Below are 21,811 nucleotides of genomic sequence, written 5' to 3'. Positions count from 1 at the left end.
GTTGGGGCTAGGGTTAGATTAAGGGTTACATTAGAGTTAGGGTTAGGGGTTGTGGCTAGGGTTAGATTAAGGGTTACATTATGGTTAGGGGTTGTGGCTAGGGTTAGATTAAGGGTTACATTATGGTTAGGGTTGGGGCTAGGGTCAGATTAAGGGTTACATTAGGGTTAGGGTTGGGGCTAGGGTTAGATTAAGGGTTCGGGTTGGGAATCGGGTTGCGGCTAGGGTTAGGGTTGACAGGCACAATACAACACACCTCCCTCCTTTACAAACCTGACCTGCACAAAAACAAGTCACACACCACATCAAAACTACCACCTTCCAAGAACAGAAACACAACACCCAGCAGGAAACGAACACTTCCACAGCCAACCCCAACCAACAAAAAAATCACACCTTGACAAACCGCAAACCAAATACCCTCGCAAAAATACGATCATCCACCTGCCTGTTCCTGCCACAAACATGCAACTGGGCTCTCACCCCATGACCGACCAACCCTGACTTGGGCAACATCACCTACATTCCTGACCACCACACAACTGCTTCGCCTCCTGCCACCTGCCCCCGCCTACAACAGTGCGGGTGTCCAGGCTGCCACCCTGGAATCTCCAGCAGGCCTCTAGACTGCCACTCTAGAGAGCTGAGAACTCAAAGTCTCCAAAACCACAACCTCACTCCAGAGGGGATACTGGATGGAGACACAGAACATCACTCAAACCAACAAACACCCATGGACCCAACACCATACACACCGCACCAGACCAGGATATGTAATCCCTCCAAACGCATTGAGAGCAGTGGCCACATACTCCCAAAGCGAAAATCATAAACTGGTAAAATTGAACAGTCTATTTAGCCAGAATGACATCCTCACCCAAGTCAACTATTGGAAACCAAAAGGCAAAACAAAATCCACAATTAAAAAAATCACAAGTAACATAGAAAATCGTTTACTCACCAGCTATGGACAAACCACTCTCACTATCACCGGGTCATTACTAGGCATCCCCAGCTACCCCTTCACCGCCAGCTACTAACAGTCCAATATGATGAGAAGGTTAAGAAACCTTGGAGAAGGCGCTACCTCCCATTAAAGCAACCAACATAGTTGTTCAAACTTTACCTAGCAAATGAGATAAACTCATCAACCAAGCCCAACTCCAAAGTTAAAAAAAAACAAGCATTCTCCTGTACTGCTCTAGAACTACATCCTAGCAGTTCAATTTTTACCAATAACCTAACATGAGTACACCGCTTCATGTAAACTTCATGGCACCATACATCATTGTCCAAACCATACCAAGCACACATTACCCAAGAATTAACTCACATGTTTAAAAACAGAAGAACATGCATAACCCATGCTAACTGTGAGTTCTATCCGTTACCAAACTCTCACTGACTCTCCCCATCCAGATACAGATATTGCATATTATATACAATATTATAAGAGTCAAATTCATAACATGCATTCTAAGACAATAAAATGCATTACCCATATTTTGCTATAAATGAAGCAAAACACCGAACCCAAAACTCGTATGAACCTAAAGGTTGATAGCCATTACTAGGCTCGATAGCCATTGCTAGGCTCCATCACAACTTTAATGTCCATAGAGATTAGATCTCCAAAGAAATCCCTACCAGTCCGTTGCTTCATGCAACTGTAAACACTGCAAATCCTACAAAAAAAACCTTTAGTTTTATCCATCCCATAGAAACATATTGATATCTACATGACCAACATAATAACACCTTTTTGCAAGCAGAAGTCCATATGCGAGGTTGCTCTCCACTCCAAACCTGCAATTCCTCAAAAAGGTTAAGTCTCTAGTCCAATCTTTCACCAAAAGAAACATTGACCGCTGCACCATTGACACATTCCTGGCTCAGCACACTTACCAATATAGACTCATTTAATGTCACTTCATATATGTACACCAAATCCGAATTCTACATATTCAATTCACCCATGCCATACCAATCGCACCATCAGGTCCTAGAGTTCTTAGTCTGCTGTTAAATGCAATACATGTAATACTATCACGTGGCATTTACTTTCACATAAAGCACTTTAGCTCTTCCTAAGCCATTGCTAAATGTAACATCTATTGTTATCTTAAAGTCATTCCACCATTTCGCTACCGCAAAGTTGCCTTCATGTTAAATGCAGCAAAACCAAAACACAGGTATGTCAGTCATCATCCCATCGTATTATGACACTTACTCAGAACACAATGCATAATAGCTTTCAGCAAAATATGGTTCATAGAGCCTGATAGGACTCACACAACACCCTATAAATGTCACCTTTTACGTTGGTCGCTAGAACACGTTTCACTAACTGAAACTGAGCGACATATCTTCACCAACATTCCACTCCACAGTATGTCATGCTCAACCAGTGGACATTTCATCAGCCGGGCGCTTGGGTACGCTTCACCGCTTGCGAATACCCGCTTAAACAGAGCGCGAAGACTTTATCCCACAGCGCTGGCTCGTCTCTTTTTACGCCGCACTACTTCCGGAATAAAACACGTGACACCGTCACGTCGCGTCAGCTTACCCAGGTCCTTTAGTCAAAAACTTTGCTGGGAACAGAACGAAGCTCGTCCGTCACAAAAACCGAAACGATGGAGAGGCAACATTCCCTTTCTTCACCGATTTCCCCCAGCATCCGTGACTGACATCAGTCACAGCGAGCAACCATGGGTTGCAGAACTCCATTCAAACACATACAGATAATTCGTACAGTGAATGCGCTGCTTCCCCTTACGGAGAAATTCCTTTTCCTTATCAGTTCTTCCGCTTTACAAACTAAAACCATTGCTTGACACTGTAAAAAGACGGAGCACATGACTCTGCTAGAACAATCCAGCAAGACGGTTATTCCAGGACGGTAAACAGCATCATTTCATCCCATGGACAGCTTTGAATCTTTCACAGTCCAACGAAGCACTCCCAAGTATTATGGGCTACTGGTCTGAGACAGAGATAGTCATCACAATAAAAGGGCCAGTTCCTGCATTATCCTACTAGCAAACCCTCTATCTCCAGTCACTTCCATATAAGGGGCCCTTGTTTTCCTTCCCCTGCACCCTGGCACAGCTTATGTGGGCAGGTACCACCAACATTGGGGCTCTCTTCCTCCATATCCCCTCGCGTCCTGTGGAGGGATTACTGGGCTTCTCCCTGACGGGCTCCAGCCTGTCCAACAGCTATGGGAGCTGGTCCAACGACAATGGGGCCTTCTCCCTCCGGCTCCCCTTGCACTCTGGGGGACGTATGAGGACCACTTACTGACAACCCCTTGGGCCCCTGGGTAATGGGACTTACGGTTTCTGGCGGCGGTGTTGTCCTTCTCCATCAGCTTGTCCTTCCTGCACCCCCCGCAGCAGAGTCCTCAGTGCTTCAGTTTGTGGCACTCGTGTAACCAAAGACCTCCTTGTCGCCATTGTTAAAAAGCAGGTTCCATGCTCTTTATGTTAATTCATGTAAGTTTATTCCAGCTTAACAATTACAGTTCCACATGAAGACATTAAGGACATAAGCAGTGGACCGACACCGGCTCCCATCACCCAGGGCAAGCCAGCAGTAACTGTCACTGAATAGAACACTCACCAAGAATATTCTATCATCCACACACAAACATTCCACATGACATCACCAGATACATCACCAGAGACAGGCACAATACAACAGTTGGGGCTGGGGTTACATTAGGGTTAGGGTTGGGGTTAGGGTTAGGGTTGGGGCTAGGGTTACATTAGGGTTGGGGCTAGGGTTACATTAGGATTAGGGTTGGGGTTAGGGTTAGATTAGGGTTGGGGTTAGGGTTAGGGTTTAGGGCTAGGGTTAGGGTAGGGGCTAGGGTTAGATTTAGGGTTACATTAGGGTTAGGGTTAGATTAAGGGTTACGTTAGGGTTGGTGGGATGGCTGTGGGGGATAGGGGCGGAACCCCCCACTCCCCCACCCAAATTACAAAAAGCAATTAAAACGCTACAAGGAGCTGGCCAGTGCCAAAATGTCAGCTCTGGACAGCTCCATGTAACGTTTTAAAGTGACCAAAAAAAGCATTGAAATGCTATCGTTTACATGTAAACGTGCATTTTTTCCATGTAATCACTATAAACCGATTGAACTGTATCCTTGTGATAAAGAAGCCAGAGACTGTGCTACGCTCGAGTGAACCGCCTTGTCTGGTGCTAAAAACATGGGCAAGGGAGGCCAACGGCCTGAACATCCTGACATATATCATTTTGAACACTTCTTTCGTTTTGTAACATTATTTCCTACGTTGTTTGTATTTAGAGGTAAGGATTAGCAATCTTTTTTTTTTTTTTTAGTATAGGCCATTTTATTTTGACAAGACACCACTAGGAATGCGTTATGGTCGTAGCTTGCTCCCATCTGTAGATTTAGGTTTAGATGGGCTTTTATCATACCCTTGTTGAAGTTCAATAAACTCCTTTGTACTGTGGTCACTTGTGTCTGTCTTACTGTTGATACCATGCCTTTCTTACAATACCCTTAGGCACCAAAATATATCTTATGACAGATACTATGACATTAACCCACCTAGGGTCAAGAGATTATCCATGAGAAACCTAGTAGGAAGCTGGCTTCTCTTCCCCTTTGCATTATGGTCATAGGTCAGGAGACCTGCATGACCGCAAGAGGTGGAAATAACAAAAAGCAACAAGGACCTATCATGACTGCACAAGGATGTACTAATAGGGATGGGAGAATACCAAAGTCAGAAGTCCAAGAAATATCTGGGAAGCACAAAACACAATCCAAGCGCAATCTGATTAAACCAGGCAGAGGTCTGATGCATGGTTAAGAAGTCCACGCAAAAAGGATAATCCAACAAGCTATACTAAAGAAGGTGTCCAGCCAAAGGAGATCCAAAAAACAGTAGGGAAGAAATATACAGAGGAAGAAGCACACAGGTCAGTTAGACGGAAGGTAGTGCTGAACATATCTTGGCACTGGAACCTCTAGCAGCGTACTTAAGACAACAATATGAGGAAGTAGGGATCTACATGAAGGGAATACTGCATTTGATATCTTTGTACGCAGACGATATATGCTGTTGTATTTGAAATATCCTGAGGAGAACTTACAATACATTTTAGAGGTTATGGAACGTTACGCGATGTGGTCTGGTATAACGATCAACCCCAAGAAGTCCTGCATATTTCCCCTATGTAGATATGTCGGGATACCACTACACGAGCTGCCAGTGTTACAGATAAGATAGACAACTGAGACGTTTAGGTACCTGGGAGGTGGATGTATACCACAAAGTTGAGGATGAACACAAATTCAGTACGGAGAAGGCAGTGACTAGAATAGAACACAGCATGAAATTCTGGGCCCGGTTACCTTTGACCATGATGGGCAGAGCGGCACTATTAAAGATGGTGCTGCTATCCAGGCTATTACATTATTTTGCTAATATTCCGTACATGCAACCTAAACAGTTCTTCACCAGAGTACAGAGTATATGCAGGATTTTCATTTGGCATAATTCCAGGAATAGGTTAACATTGTGGAAGTTGCAAAACCCATACGAGCGGGGGCATCAAATTGCCTAACTTTGAGGTGTACTACTTGGCTAGCGAACTTCAATATGTAGCAAGATGGTTGCCTGAGGACCTCACACCGGAGTCTAAATTATTGAGTGCTGAGTGTACCCCATACTTCTTGAATGAGTGGATGTGGCTGCCGAAGACCCCGAAAGGGAAAGAGCCGAGGCTACTAGACCTGGGTAGGAAGATGTGGCGGAGAGCCTTAAAAGTAATGGGGAGCCCATTCATGTACTCCCCACAGATACCACTAGCGACATTGGATGGGGATGGATGAACAATTGAGGAAGACCGTCAGGGAGCATTGGGAACCGGTGGGGGTAGCGACTATCAGGGATGTATGGCAATAAGGGGTTAATGATGAAATTTGACACGCTGAGGGAGGACACAGGTCTACACAGTGGACAATATATCACCTATGCTAGGCTGGTGAGACTGGTGAGAGGCATGTGGTCAGAAGCAGAGCTGACCCGTCAGCCCGACGCTGTTATAGAAACGTTTCAAGCTGTGTCTGAAGGAGGTCATGAGGTCTCCCAGATTTACGAACTAATGATGTCTAAAGTTGGGGAGAGAGGTGATCCAGACGAGACGGGAATGGGAGGAAGAAGGTGGGGGACCAGTTGGAGACAGATTAAGGGTCAGGGTGCAGAGATACCATAAAGTATCAAGGAATGTGAGATTGCAACAAATTCAGCTCTATATTGCCCATAGGGCGTATATATGACTCCGAAGAATTTAGCCATGTTCACGAAGGCCAAAAATGTCCTAAGAGTGGGGAGGTCGAAGCAGGAATGGTACACATGTTCTGGGCATGCCTTGAAATAGGGAGATTCTGGAATGAAGTAGCTCACCTATTAGCGGGTAAAGAAATAAACTTGGATGTGGATTCTCTGTGGGCGTGTATGGTGGGGGGTTTCTCAAGGCCGCATAAATTCAAACATGTGAATAAACCCAAAGATTTGGCATATGTACTGGCCCACTCTTAGGACATTTTTGGCCTTCGTGAACATGGCTAAATTCTTCGGAGTCATATATACGCCCTATGGGCAATATAGAGCTGAATTTGTTGCAATCTCACATTCCTTGATACTTTATGGTATCTCTGCACATGAGCTGGAAAGCAAGTAGTAGGCTGAAAGTAGAGGCGTGATGGCGGGATCTTCTGAAATGGGCTGATGCTGAAACAGTTGTATGGAAAGAAGTAGCAAACACGTTGATAGCCTGGACGAATTTAGTAGCCTCGCTATCGGGGCCCAATCAGGTGGACCCGGAAGAGGATAGCTCCTCAAAGTGAGGAGGGTGAAACGCCCAATGGGACAGTTGGAGAAGGCTAAAGGGTTGTGAGGCTCGGGGGAAGGTGGAGGTGAGTTGGGGAGGGAGAAAATGTGGTGACAGTTGTTGTGAAGGGAGATGTTACAATGTATGGTGATTAAATTGAAACCAATAAAATTTTAAAAATGATACTACTACCCACTTTGAGAGTAAGTATCCAGGGTAAGGCTCTGGTGATAGTTGACAAAATATAGTGCCTACTGCGGTGTGGGTCTTTAATCTCAGAGAAGGGCTCAACAAACCTTGTGGAAGACAAGGGCTGGTCCTCCAGAAGGACCAGGGGACTGATTCTGTCTTTTGAGTAGTTTACAGTAATATTAGAACTCTTGTTGCTTTCATATAGATTTGTGAAATGTTTCCACCAATAAAGATAATTAAGAGCTGTGGGGAGGAAGAAAAAAAATAAAAGGTAGTGCTGAAGCGGGGCACAGAACATATGAGGAAGGGAAGGCAAAGCACAAACGTATAAAAATGGAGGAAAAATAGGGGGATCAAGGGGCTCACAGGAACATGATAAACGGGATCAAAAATATGTGTCAAGATACGGCGCAAGCACACATGTACTTGTTAAGGAGCACCGCTGTCTGTTCCCCAAGGCGGCTTAAGATGTTTGAAGCTGTTGCTGTGTGTGGACCAACCGCAGCACGTCGGTGAGCTGAAACGTCACCAGAGTGATGCACTGCTGTGGGCAGACGTCCACGCAGGGCATATAGGGAGACCTAGTCTCCATGTTCTAAGGGCGACATGGAATAGCGGGACGTCAGTTGGCGATCCTGAAAGAACCCACCCAAGGGGCGAACCCTGGACGGTGAAGACGGAATTGGCCAGGAAAGTGAGGCACTAAGCAAGGGGCATGCACATTGGAAGCGGCCTTCCATGTATGATTCTCTGGACCATAACCGTTCCAGTCCACAAGGAAATACAAGCAAACCTCTGGACAGTTGACCATCCACTATGGCTTGTACCTCAAATTCATCAGAGCCATCGACCAGAACAGGGGATTTCTACCCTTTATACGAGAACCCGATACACAAGGTTCCAACAGGGAGACCTGGTACGCGGGATGCGTCTTGCAGGAGCGCAGTAAGGTAAGGCGTATCAGAGACTTTGACACCTTAGCCTGCACTGTATGGATATTTTGTATCGTTTCACTGGCTGCGGGTACGGTCTTGCTTAAGGGAATGATTTTCGGTAACATTCTAGGGTGATCGGAGGCATGTGATGCATTGTTATATATGCAAATTCTGCTATATTAAGAAGATTAACACTGGAACTCTTCACCTCTTAACTTTCCATCTGCTCCCTTTCTGGCAATATTTTACACTTTACTTAAAGATCCATTTCTTCCTCCATCGTCTTCCTCTTAGTATACTATTTTGCTTACATTGTAGTTTTTGTCAATTTTTCATATTATAATGTACGTCATTTGCTGTACAGCATTTTAGTGGAAACTACATAAATTGCAATAAATACAAACACAAAATACAAATAAATAGAAGACTATGTTACATATGTTTGTCTATTGGAGAGGAGTTGTGTTAATGAGTGAGGTGAGCCAGGTGTGTTCCTATGAAAAACTTGAATTCACAGCAGGTAGTGGAGGTCAGTGTGGCTGAAGTAGTTATTTGTAGATCACGCAGAGTGCCATCCGCTTGCGTAAATGGCATCGCGGAGAACTTCATGTTGGGACATCTCTGCAGTACCCCTGGGGGCCAGTCTGCCAGAGGGAATATGGAGAGCTAGCTGTGAAGACTCTGTATGAATGGACTTGGGCAGAAAGCTATGCTCTGCTGTTGAAATTGGTAGGAGCGAGGATGTTTGGAAATCAGAAGACTTCCCGGCTGGTGAGCTACCTGTTTCTAGGTGAATAGGTGTTGGGGACGAGTCAGCTACACGTCAGGCAGTGCAAGATGCAGCTGACATTTCCCGGCCCATATTGGCCTCATAGAAGAATTATTTTCTTTTAAATCTCTTAAAAACATTATAGGCCAGTCAGTCCCAACAGGAATAGTGTGAAAGATGAGCACACTGTATCCACTGGTGGTGTTTTATGTTGGCCTGAGAAATGAGAGACATCAATAGAGCTTGGAAGGAGTTTGGATAAGTAAATGTGGACTTAAATTTGGTGGAATTGAGCGACTTCTCAACATGCAAATGTGTTCTTAGACCTTTTTAGGGTTTTGGCAGATTCAGTCACATGTCAGACGCTCCTATGTGTGACTAATCCTGCTGCAACCTAATTGGCCTCTCTGGGAGAGTTCTTTCTCATGTTTGGTGTATGGGAGAGGGAGCCCCCTCTTTAAAGTTAGTAGAGAGATTGAGTAAAATAACCTATGTACCCTCAACATGTATTCTGCATGAACAGTCTGAAACCATTTTTGTTTTTTAGTGTGAGCAGGAGGAAGGTTTGAAATTCGCTATCCATGTAAGCTACCTTGGAACTCACAAGAGTTTGCAATGTATGTGCTTTGCGATGGCAGTTGCAAATTGCATTATCTATTTTGTTCATTGCAACCTAGCACTTTGCATCCATGTAGCCTGCCACTTTGAGTAGCACTGGTTTTGCATATGCAACATCCTTCCATACATGCAGTTCAATGTTTATATTTGGTAATCTCTTATTTTCTCGCTTGTGTGCATTAAATAAGTATGGGATATTGATTAAAATGAATAGAAATAAATGATAAATAGGAACCCCTATTTAAATCTTTTTTGTTTCAAGTTTAGAACACAAATTATTAAATTTGACTTCATATTCGGTTTCGGCTGAATCCTTTACAAACTATTTGGCATTCGGCCGAATAGTACATATGCTATTCGGTACACCCCTACTCTCTTTTGTGTGTGCAAGCTGGCACGAAGTGGTGATGGGGCTGTCTACTCCCGTTCCACATTCCTGGAGATACTTGGAAGTTGTAAAATGATGTTTGATTTCCAGGTTTCAATGTTGAAGAGTGTCTTTATTGGAGGGCTGGTGTCGTCCTCATAATATAAGGGGACGAGCTGGACCCAGAAACCAAGTCGACCACTGGAACTTAAGATATCCGAAGAAGAAGGCGACCGAGGGACGCCGGAGGACTGCTGCAGTGGCCAGTACTGTCTCAGAAAGATTAACTGTCACCCACCTCGACCTTCTACTCGACATTGTAGACCTTCTAAACATGGTAGACCTACATGAGGTGTTTTCCTCCCTTCTAGGGACCAGCACTGTCCTGCTTGAGGTTTGTCACCTGTTTTTTTTTGTTGTTGCTGGAGCATGCACCACTGCATTTGTTCAAGGCCTGAAACCAGACATCCATCATTGCAAGGACTTCCGGCTAGCCAATTGGCTGGAGCTCATCGTGTGCATCTTCAAGACTCTGCCCGGACTCTGGTAATCAATGTGCTGCCCTCCACCAGGAGGCATGCTTGCAAGATGACTAAGTTCACCTGACCGGTTGCCGAGTGTTTCCTCACTCTGTCCATGGTCAATGCAAGAAGCGCATCAGTGAAGATCTCTGTGAGGGTCCCTTCTTCACTGTGGAATATAATCTGTGTGTTTTCCCTGTACTCTATCGCCAGAGGATTTTAAACACAACCGGGAGTACTGACTCGAACCCACAACCAGAAGACCTTGCACAGCGACATCAACAGTGAACCATGCTTCCCCAAGTGATTTATTATTATCGTTTGGAACCATTCCTAACTTTCTAGGGGATTCAGGGCCTCAGATCCTTTAGATCTATTGACCAGCCCCCCTCCCTGTAGGGTTAGCATTGGGCACAAAGTCCTGTCTACCATATCACTATCTGGGGCAGACCCAAGGTGGGGGTGTCCGGGTCCGTACTTCTGGTGGTCCTCCTTTAGAACCCCACAGGTGGTAGTTGTTCCTCTTCACACTGGAACTAGACTTAAGTCCCTTAAGTCCTCCTATTTACGTTGCTGCATTTGCTCTGCAGTAACTGAACTTTAGCACTGTACCTGAACGAAGTGAGTGTGCCCTCCTGGCTCACTCCTCCTTCCTCAGGAACATTTTGAGACACCTAAAAGACTTTCAGAGACTTGGGGTAGACTATGCCTGGACTTTCAAAGTTAGTATATGGTTTTGGGCTTTACTGAGATAACATCACTTGCTCCCTACGCGTTTTATGCCAGAGTAATTTGTGAGTTGTACATATGTTCTGAAGTATTTTTACTTGCCTTGTAATAAAAGATTGTTATTTTTGTGACTTACATGTGTGGGTCTTTTTACTTACCTGACCTGCTAAGTGTTAATTGTACCATACACCAGTACCACTTCCTCCTTAGTTCAGCCTTGGTCACTGCTACTTAGGTGAGTGACTTCGCTCTACTGGGGTTAGAAAAAAACCTTGCTAAACCTAGGTTGGCTTGTCCAAGACCTACCCCAGATAGTGACTTTAAAAAACACTCCTAACAGCCCTGTATTACCCCTCTGTACAGTCTTGACACCCTGCGCTGTGGCACAATTTACCATCTTCCTGACCAGCATTAGTGCTTTAAAACCACATTGATGGTGATTGTGGCTCATTGTTAATTATCTTTAACGTAACCTATGTCCAAGTACTTGAATCATAGACCAGGATTGCAATCCACTGTCCCTGTTTACACAGCATTGCCAGCTGCTGCCATTAAATGGTCAGTGTTAGCATGAAGTGCCATCAAATGCCCTGGGGTCCGTATCACCACCAGAGATTGACATTGAATGTTAAGCTACTTCACTCAAACCATTAGCATAGATTGCAATGAAACATCTCGGCACTCATGTTATTGTCATCCTGCTCCCTTCAAACAGATGACAACGTGCTGGAGTTTCCTGGTGATATGGAGAAGCCAGCTGATATGAATTTTCTTTAAAATAAGCGTACAGTGCATCAAGGCACTAGGAACACGAGTGAGGAAATGAATTAATCTGTATACATACACACATATAGCAGAAAAGCCATGCCTTATGCAAGGTATGTGTTTTCCTATTTTAAGTGAAGTTTGTATACCTATGCATACTTTGTGGGGTGCCATCCTCTTCTCATAGTCGGATCCCTTAAGAAACATGACCTCTCTTCAGGAAAAGTATTCACCCTGTCTCTTTGAGAAGCCCCCAGAATTATTGACAGTTGTTTTAATTTATCACCCTGACCACTCCACTGTGCCCCATCGACTAACCTCTTTACAGGTGAACAAGCTCAACCTATGGCTTCTGAGGAAACCTGCAGCTCATTGCCAAAACATCCAACTGAGAAATGGCCAGCAAAGGCAGAGGCAGGGTTATTTCTACACAGCTGTGCAGGAATGGTTTGTGAGTCCAGCATGCTATCCTGCCCCAAAAATGTGGCCCTCCTAAAACCTTGGGTTTTAGACAATGAACCTCATACAGAAAAAAGTAAGTATGGTACATTCAGTCAATGGACTTCCAAATGGGTAGATTTTAGGGTCATGGCTTTACAGGAACATCTGAGACCAGTGCAATACAGCTCGGGCCACCCATGTGTCTCAGACCACTGCTTCTCTGGGAGTTTTCAATCCAAAATAATGGTGCCATAACTGCTAACTGCTAGCTCAGCAATCATGTGGTCGTTATTCCTGCTCTTGGGTGGCTAAATCTGCCTTCAGGATCGATTGCGTGTAGGTAGAAGTACCTGTGTTTCAAGCATTGGCTTACTTCATCCTCTCGCATCCTTATGGGCACCGGTTGATTTACGATTTGTTTAATCCGCACCACCACCACCACCACCCCTTAGCATGGCTGTGGTTCCTACATTCTTGTCACAGCTCTGGCTGCTGTTCTGCACTGTCCGAGACTCATTCGATATGATTATGATATGATAGGTTATTTATAACGCGGTTAATACCCAGCAGGTTTCTAAGCGCGGACCGAACCTGTGTTGCTTCGTGTTGTCTTGCTTCCAAGGCAAGCACGTTGCCGCTGAGCTGTCCTCCCAAGACATCCACATACAAAAGTAAAATACAACTAGCTTCCACACTTTCCAAAACCCATTTCCATAACAAAACCGGCTGAAACTGCAGTGCCCAGTGAAGTGTGGATGTGGGCAACTCGGTAAATTTGTACTTAAAAGTTCTTATCAAGCTTTCTCATCTGTATCTTTCTCAAGAAACATTAAAATGAGACGGAACCAGTCTTTGCAGGGCTCCAATGCTTCCAAATAATATTCCACTGCGGTTTAACCCGACAAGAACTGCACTGTACTTCCTTCTGGAGGCCTGTGAACTTGCAGGGAAACTACCCATGGGGCATAAAACACCAGTATAGCAGGCTAGCCTCTGCAGAGGGGGAAACTAGTAGCATGGGATACTGGAATGTTGTGGGATTCAATATGGTCGCTCTTCAGACTGAACCCTCTTTAGGGTTCAGTCTGAAGAGCCCCACCAGCAAATGTAATGGAGAGTCTAAAAGCTGTTGTGACCTTCCTCCTTAGCCTGGGATATGATCTCTGGGAAGATCATGAGGAAACTCTAAAAATTGATCATGATCCCAAAAAACTATTGGGAGGATTCCAGGGTTCGGTTGGAGGGATGGGGACCGGTCCTTGAAGATTCACTGCAATCTATCTCAGGAGAAACAAAGAAAGGCCTGTAAGAAAAAAGAAACTGAGACAAGTGATTGGTCTTGGTTAGCTTCTACCTCACATTCTGGACCTCCCGTTAATTGCCGGACCACCCAGTATCTTTAATTCTGAGTCAATAAGAATTGTCTCTGGCAACACCTGTGGCCAATTTTATTTATTTGGTGACTCGTGTTTGGACTTCGAAACTCAAGACATTCTCATGCTACAGGAAACATGGATGAGTGACAGGCCCCATATGGATGGATTCTGTATATTTCTGAATCCTGCTGTAAAAGGCCCTAAAGGCAGACCATAAGGTGTACTGTTGACCGCTATAAGGAATGATAGGAGTTTGTCATGTCTTAGCTGGCCAATCAAATTCCCCTTTGTACAAACCATTGAAATTAAAGCGTCCTCTGAGGCCTGTATGTTTGATCATGTTCCCCTGCTTAATATTTACTGGAATTCTCTAAATACCCCTGCAGAAACCTTTTTGATGGGTATATCAATACTAGTCAATACTTAGTAGGCGGATGTCTGCTAATGATTTTCCTAGTATGTTAATTACTGGTGATCTTAATTGTACCAATCTATAAATACTCCCCATTGCCCTGGTTGTCACTCTAATGAAATAAGAGTTGTGGTCAGGCTTGGATGAAACTTATGGATATGTGGGGCTTGCGCCTGTTTAATGGTAATATCTAAGCGACATTCCGCCCCCCTCTACCTGCCACTGAGGAAATGTGAAATCACTGATTGACTACATGTTTGCATGAGAGTCCCTATTTGACATTACCTTAAGGTGCTTACAGTCTCAGCTATCCATATGCCGCTATCCACGGAATGGAGGTCTGAGACAGATGCTCTTTCACATACTTTTGTCCAGCCAATGCCTCTTTTTTTTAAATCAATACAGGAGGCAACCGACTGAAATGGAGTACACTTTTTGCAGCAGTCTGTAATGAAAGATTGTGTACATCAACCTCTACATGGTCTTAACAAAGGTTAATTGGTGCTTTCTCTCTGAAAATGTTTGCCAGTTTGTTTTTTAGTTTTAACACAAGATTTGATTTCAAAATCAGGGAAGCACCTAAGCATAAACATGTCTTCGATATCAACATCTGTGACAAAAAACAGGGAACTGAAACGTAATCTTGGAGCTTTGATTCAACCTCCCTCCATCAATTTAAAGACTGAAAAAGCTAAGATAAGACTGCAATATAAGAACTGGTTGAGGGGTTAGTCTAGGAAATAGTCCATTCTCCAGCGTGATGCAGAGACTATGCTGAGAAGCCCATCTTCAAACAATATAGCATGTTTTTGGAAATTGATAAATTACTCTAACCAGGTTTATAGAGCCCTGTGTCCATTTTAGAAACGGAGTAGATCTCCCATTATAATGCAATTTGTGCCAATCCCTCCGATACCTGTGCTGAAACGAGTATCTCTGAGCCAGCTTGGACCCTAAACTTTGATGCCGAAGACATTTTTCGCCTAATAAAAGTAAGTAAACCCTCAGACGTTCCAGGGCTTGATGGCCTCTGTAATATCACTATGAGAAGCCAGACAGAATTATGGTCTAAAATGTAAAAGGTTCTTTTTGACCATATAATTCGTACTAAATTCACACACCTGTCTCTTGGAAGCTCTAGCATACAGTTTGTTTTTAAAAATGGGGACAGAGTCCTTCCACAGAATTATTGGCCGATTGTATTGCCTGATGTGTCTAGTAAGATCTTTTCCTGTATTTTGTAAAAACGTTTGGAAAAACGGGAAATCGATAATAAAATCCATGACGTGAACTAATCTAGTTTAAAAAAAAAAAAACCCGCTTAGTCGCAACCCTGAATAGTCCTTCATGCCTGGGCAACTCACAAAAAACGACATATTTATGCTGCCTTTAGTGACCTAACTATGGAATTTGACTGCATAGATTGATAGCTTCTTTGGGTAAAACTATAAGATAAGGCCTGCCCCACTTCTTATGTAGCAATTTTTCAGTAACTACATTGTTATACTAAAGTCCAGATTATGCTTAATGTTCAGGGTGCCTCATAGAGACCCATCTCTACATATAGGGGACTATGACAGGGCTGTGTACTTGCCCCCTTCTTTTTTTAATATCCTCATAGTGGATATGTAAAATAATTTGGGTCCTAAATTTGGGAACTCCTTGGTTAGTTATGTTGGCATACGCCCATGATTTAGTGTTATTGGATCTTAGCCCTATTCACTTGCAGTGACAATTGGTAACCTGAGGCACCTATGTGAAGACCAATGGGTTAACAATGAATCCAAGTAAAACGAAGATACGTCCTGGAGCCACATTTTTAAATTACAAATGGACATTAAATGAAACATCAATTGAGGTAACTACTTAATTTATCTATTTGGGATTCCCTCTGTTGGCAACCGTAAGACAGCTTTTTATGATGAGCCCCCTGAGAAATGTATTTTACTTGTGAGCCAAGTCAGATGAATTTGCAGAAGGTTTGGGGGTTTCTCTTTGATTCCAGCTACATAATTCTTTACAGCTATTCTTGCATATGGTGCAGAAATAAGAAACCCGAATAATGAGACTATTTGGAACAAATGTGAACCCCTCTTTTGGAGGCGAGTGCTGAACTTAACAAACTGTGTCCCCATCTCCGATATAAGGTACAAGTTGGGCTTGATTTCTCTTAATACACTTGCAACATGGAAATATCGAAGTCTATATAGAAACATTTTATTCCCAACAAAGGTTCCTTATTCTGTACCCTAAATTTAGCAATCACTAAGGGAATCGATATCGAACTAACCCGCCAGAGTGACTTTACTAGATGCCTTCTTAGCGAGTTCAGATGCATGATAATGTTTTAAACAATTTGCCCTCATAAGTTTGGAAAAAACATAAGACATTTGACTGGATTTCAAGAAGAGAAAAGATGGGTAAATACAAAAAATATACGCATATATTAGAAACTGAAAAGCCGGCAAATTTTCTTTTTGCCCTATTTGAAGACATTTACTGACCATAAAATTCTAGGAGCCTGACTAAATATAATCGGAGAGCAGAGACTGCAGATTCTTTAACAGACCAGATATTGTAGAAATAGTATACCATCTAGTGATCGAATGTAAAACATTAGCCTGCAAATGTCAACTCGATATATTGAGAAGTTTTTTCAGGATATCACTTTCATTAACTGGCATGAATAATGTCAGGGGATAAAGTCTCCTTAATGTTAGCTACCACTACATTTTGAATGGATATTTATTTTTTCCAAATGTGTTGAATAACATTTAAGAGATGGAGACCTAGGATCTTGTTTTTACTAATTTGCCACTTCTAGAGACTGTATAATTGTTTTAATATTATGTTTTGTTAATGCCAAATGATATATTGTTATTCTCCCTCAATTGTGTAATTATTTCATGGATAGTAAATGTATTTGGTGAAAGGTTTGTATTACAAGTTATAACACCTTTTAATAAAAAACAAGGAAGTGCTTTAAACTAAAAATGCAAACACACGTATGAATTCTTTCCAATCCAGGTGTAATGCTTTCAGATAGTGTTTTAATTTGTAGCTTACATTTCAAAAGCAATGTGTTTTAATAGAACAACACAAATCGAGGTGTAAATAGTTTTAATTGAAAATATCAACCCTTAAAAATTAAACAAAAACTTGTATTTGTTTTCAAAATACATGCTCATACCATACCGTCTCTGTGTTTCTCTTTTTCATCTGAGATTAATAAATGCTGCAAGACATTTCTTGGATGCGTCAAAAATCCCATTGGCTTATTTGTCATGGCCATTGGGTGGATAGAGCAGCTTTAGATACCAAAGAAGGTCAGTTGACTGTTTACAAATGCCAGTTGAGATTTCATGTTTAAATGGCCCAGCTTGCTGCAGTATCTGGAGAAAACTCTTTATTTTTCATTCACATACTGTAGGCACCACTTGTGGACAATGGGCACAGGCTCTGCAAGCAGGTTTAAAGTTCTTCCTAACACACCCTGGGGTGGGGTCTGAAAGCACACAACTCCTGGTTTCGGACTCCTTCAGAACTCCACAAGTACTAGGAAGCCTGAGACTACTGGTATAGGAGTCTCCAGTAAGGTAGAGTTATCCCAATGGACCATAGACACCACTGGGCATGGACAGGAAGCTTTCTGATCCAGTTCTTTAAGTCAGTTTTTAGTCCAGGGAAGAACACAAGAAACTGGAGAACAGCTTTTCTCATCTCCTTTGCAAGGGATTCAGATTCCGTCTTTCTCCAGAGCACGTGCAAATTGTAGTGGACCAGCCTGTCAATATGTAGCTGAAAACCCTAAACCTACTGTTGCAAATTTCAGGTCCAACAAGGTACCAATAAAAGACAATCCAAACTTTTACATAAGTTTACCTATATCACCCCACCCTAGTATTACACTGTAACCTCACCAAATTTTGGATTTGGGTTGTGAAGGACCAAAACACTATTTCTACCCTAACCCTGCTACCTAATTTCAACACGGCAAAGGTCTTTGCTCATACTACATTCGTGTTTTGTGTTTCTGTGTGTTCCCATTATTTTCTTATTTCTCAGTATCTCCTTTCTATTTCAATTATCTTACTTTCCCTTTGCTTCCTGCTCTTCTTATGGAAAGGTCTAAGTTCACTACTCTGCAATGGAAAACTATTGTCTTTCAACATTAACCAGTTTTAGTCTGAATGCCATAATTATGTTTTTTTTGTTCAAGATTATTTCTGTAAAATTGGCATTCATGTTTTTTTTTTCTCGCTCTTATGAAATTCGTACCACCGATTTTCAGTGCTGTATTAAAGCTGTACTGGTTCATACTTGTTATTTTTATCTTGAATTACCTTTAAACCTAACCTTCTTTTTAATATTAATAGATTTGATACAGAAGAAGAAGCATTGGCCATTTCAAATTCTGCAAACGTTGGCTTAGCAGGTAAGTTATACCTTGGAAATAAAGTAAACTCCTTTACGCCTTCAGAGGTAAATAAAAGGAACCTGGAGGCAGCAGTGAAATAGGCATTAATCCGCAGCTTGCCTTCCCATTGTTGCATATTTATTCCGTAACCTAGCCTGGTTATAGGTAGTGCTGGGGGAGGACAGGTGTGGCCATGTTCCTCGAAGCTGAAAGCAAAGGATAATAGGTCGACCACCCCTACCTTAAGACCCTGAGTCACACAGGGTTAAATCCAAGGTAATCTCATGCAATTTTAAGATTACTCATACCACACGTGATTATCAAAAATATTTTTCTTTTTATGTTCAGACAACACATGCCTAAAATAAAAAGGCTTTCTAACGCCTAAATCTATAAAAACAAACTGTGCTAATCACTTACAATCTAACTGGTGTGAACACACCAGACCTTTCAAGATGCCAAATTACATGGAGAAAGGTAACGGGAAAAACAGTGGATATTACTGCAAGCATGGATACATATAATCTCAAGGAACAATCAAATATATTAGAGCCTCCCAACTGTAATGTATGCCTCAAAGGTTTTTTGACCAGAGCGGGTGATCTAGTTCTGTTATATTTATTAACCACTCTGTGCTAATTTACCTACGTTAATATAGGGTAACTGAGAGTTACTTAATACACGCCAGCTACCCTTTAACAAATTACTGAAATGAGAGACAGGAATCGGAGAAGTAAAAAAGTTCCTATTAGCAAGTCGACATATGTTTCGGCCTTTCTGACGCATACAGAACTCTCTCTTGGTGCCGTTGGTTCTGATGGTAATAATGGCCGTCTTCAGGACACAGAAAATGTTGTTGTCAGTAATTGATACTTCCCATTAATAGAACATCTGAGTGTTTCTCAATTTCTTTGGGACGTATAAGGTAACTTTATCGGCATTTTCATCCGGCTCCTAAGCGGATGCTGCGCATTCAATTTATTTCACCAGAGAACAGCAGATGCCTGATTTATACGAGTGCAAGCCAGGAGCTATACTGGTTCCTTTCTGGAGCTGCTGCTCACCCATATTAACAGATGAAAGTGCTACCACTTTGAACACAGCACCACCGTGAACTAAGCTGAGTGGAGATTCTTTGCTTTCACCAGTTCGTCACAAGTTAAAAACATTAAAGATACAGTGCATGAAAATACATTGGCATCTTGAAAGGTCTGGTGTGTTCACACCAGTTAGATTGTAAGTGATTAGCACAGTTTGTTTTTATAGATTTAGGCGTTAGAAAGCCTTTTTATTTTAGGCATGTGTTGTCTGAACAATAAAAAGAAAAATATTTTTGATAGTCACGTGTGGTATGAGTAATATTAAAATTGCATGAGATTACCTTGGATTTAACCCTGTGTGACTCAGGGTCTTAAGGTAGTGGTAGTCGACCTATTTTCCTTTGCTTTCAGCGTATCAGTCTCCCATTGATAGTGTCGTCCCCCCGATAACAAAAAACTGGGAGTACCCAATTTTGAAATACATTTTCCTCGAAGGACAAAGCACACCATTCTTAGTGGTTTACAAGTGACGATGGTTTATATCTGTGGAAAAAAGTTTATAGTTCAAACCTAATTTAACTATCCATTTGCTTTATTATCACAAATGTCAATAAACTAACCACTATAACCAGTTTAGAGGAAACCTGTTGCTTTTAAAGGGAGTTTATTTTCTGATTGTTCAGCATTGGATCCTTTATAGTTCATGCGGGCACAATATAATAAGAGGACAGCGCACTGCGGCAGCAAGATTACGCACGCAAACTGTTTCGATAAAATATATCGGAGTCTGAGACTACTTGTTTTTCTGAGTTGTTCTCTTACTATTGCACTTGTTTCTTTTAATTTCCCCTCCTGAACAGGGTACTTTTATTCTCAAGACCCAGCCCAGATCTGGAGAGTGGCAGAGCGGATGGAAGTCGGAATGGTTGGCGTAAATGAAGGGTTGTTGTCGAGTGTGGAGTGTCCCTTTGGTGGTGTCAAACAATCTGGCATTGGAAGGGAAGGTTCAAAATATGGCATAGACGAGTACCTGGAAATCAAATATGTCTGCTTTGGGGGCTTATAACCAAAAGGGCATAATAAGAGGCCTACATACATTTTGTGCCAACATTTGTTTAAATATGAAAAACGTGATGCTAAGTAATGTGACTACCATATTCTAAAATGTAATTTTTGCAGTGGACTGAACAGAGCAGAGAGCAGCTTAAAAAAAACTCCATTGTTCTGGTACAGTTTCATTGTATTGCATAATTGACTTAAAAGATAACTAAACGGATTAATTTTATATAGAGTAATCATTTTTTTATATTACAGGTATTGTTCTGGGATAAGCAAGTAAAGTTTAACCTGAATTGTAGATTGTGCATAGGAATGGGACTGTAAATGTTATGGCACTGTTACTTAGTACGGTAAAGAATACGTGTTGGTTATTTTTGTTGTTTTTTACTTTGTCTATGCCTCCTTTAGTCTCCCATCTTTCCATGGAGTAATTTGAATAATAAGTTTAGCTTCAGTTTGTATGGTAATTATTTAAAATCTCCCTACACAAACAAAAGATATTTCTTTTTTTTTTTTTTTTTTTTTTTTTTTTTTTTTTTTTAAAACAAAAGATATTTCACAGAAAGGCTGAATCGTAACAGTATTTTTTTTCTTTAATTTGTAAACTTCACATCATATAGCAGTCTGGCTCCGATTTAATATGACCATGTTGCGAAAAGTGCTTTAAAGAGCCCTAAATTCAATAATTCTCCTGCTTTAGATATGTTAAATGGAAATGGATAATTTGTTTAGTGGACGTATACAATAATTAAATTTAACTTAAAGTATTCATTGCTTCTCCTACAGCAGTTCAGGGTCAGATGTTTAAGTCGCAGTCCTTTATTTTGTTTATTTTGGTGACAATTGTTTTTTCCCACTGTGCAATCACAATTTGATTAATGTCAAACTGTTCATAAAGTATTAAATATGTTTGTAATACAGGTTTTTCAGTTTTTTTACTGTGTAACAGATTTAACATTCCCTCTTTGGGGGTTTGATATGGAACATTTGAGCGATAAACTAAAATTTGAGTAAATAAAGCACAATAAACTTTGCTTGAGGTTTGATGACATATGATTGTGCTTAATTTGAAATGTGATGCCAATGTTATGAAATGAAACAGTATTTGTGTATTTTCAGATTCCAGAGCCCTGATTATAACATCACCTAGGAGTATGTACATGCAGTGGAAAGACCATTACCTTATACTAAGGAAGGGGACTATATTCTGTAGGATTATTTACCTTACATTATTGAAAGTTCATGACTTTGTTAAATCAAATTGTGGTTCCTATGACTAAAGGAGAATTCTTGTAGA

General features: G+C 41.8%; 1 protein-coding gene across 1 annotated transcript in view; it reads left to right on the top strand.

Moving 5' to 3' along the window:
- The window catches only part of ALDH5A1 (aldehyde dehydrogenase 5 family member A1), a 386,314-nt gene extending 364,749 nt beyond the window's left edge, over positions 1-21,565 (top strand). Inside the window, exons 9-10 of the mRNA XM_069613625.1 lie at positions 18,375-18,433; positions 20,316-21,565. Coding sequence (XP_069469726.1) covers positions 18,375-18,433; positions 20,316-20,521 — 265 coding nt within the window. The 3' untranslated portion in view covers positions 20,522-21,565. The remainder of the gene's footprint in view (positions 1-18,374; positions 18,434-20,315) is intronic.
- The last annotated feature ends 246 nt before the right edge of the window (positions 21,566-21,811 follow it).

This window comes from Ambystoma mexicanum, chromosome 5p, assembly GCF_040938575.1.
Source record: "Ambystoma mexicanum isolate Mex_15411 chromosome 5p, UKY_AmexF1_1, whole genome shotgun sequence".
Taxonomy (NCBI): domain Eukaryota; kingdom Metazoa; phylum Chordata; class Amphibia; order Caudata; family Ambystomatidae; genus Ambystoma; species Ambystoma mexicanum.
This window is presented reverse-complemented; position numbering and strand designations above follow the sequence as displayed.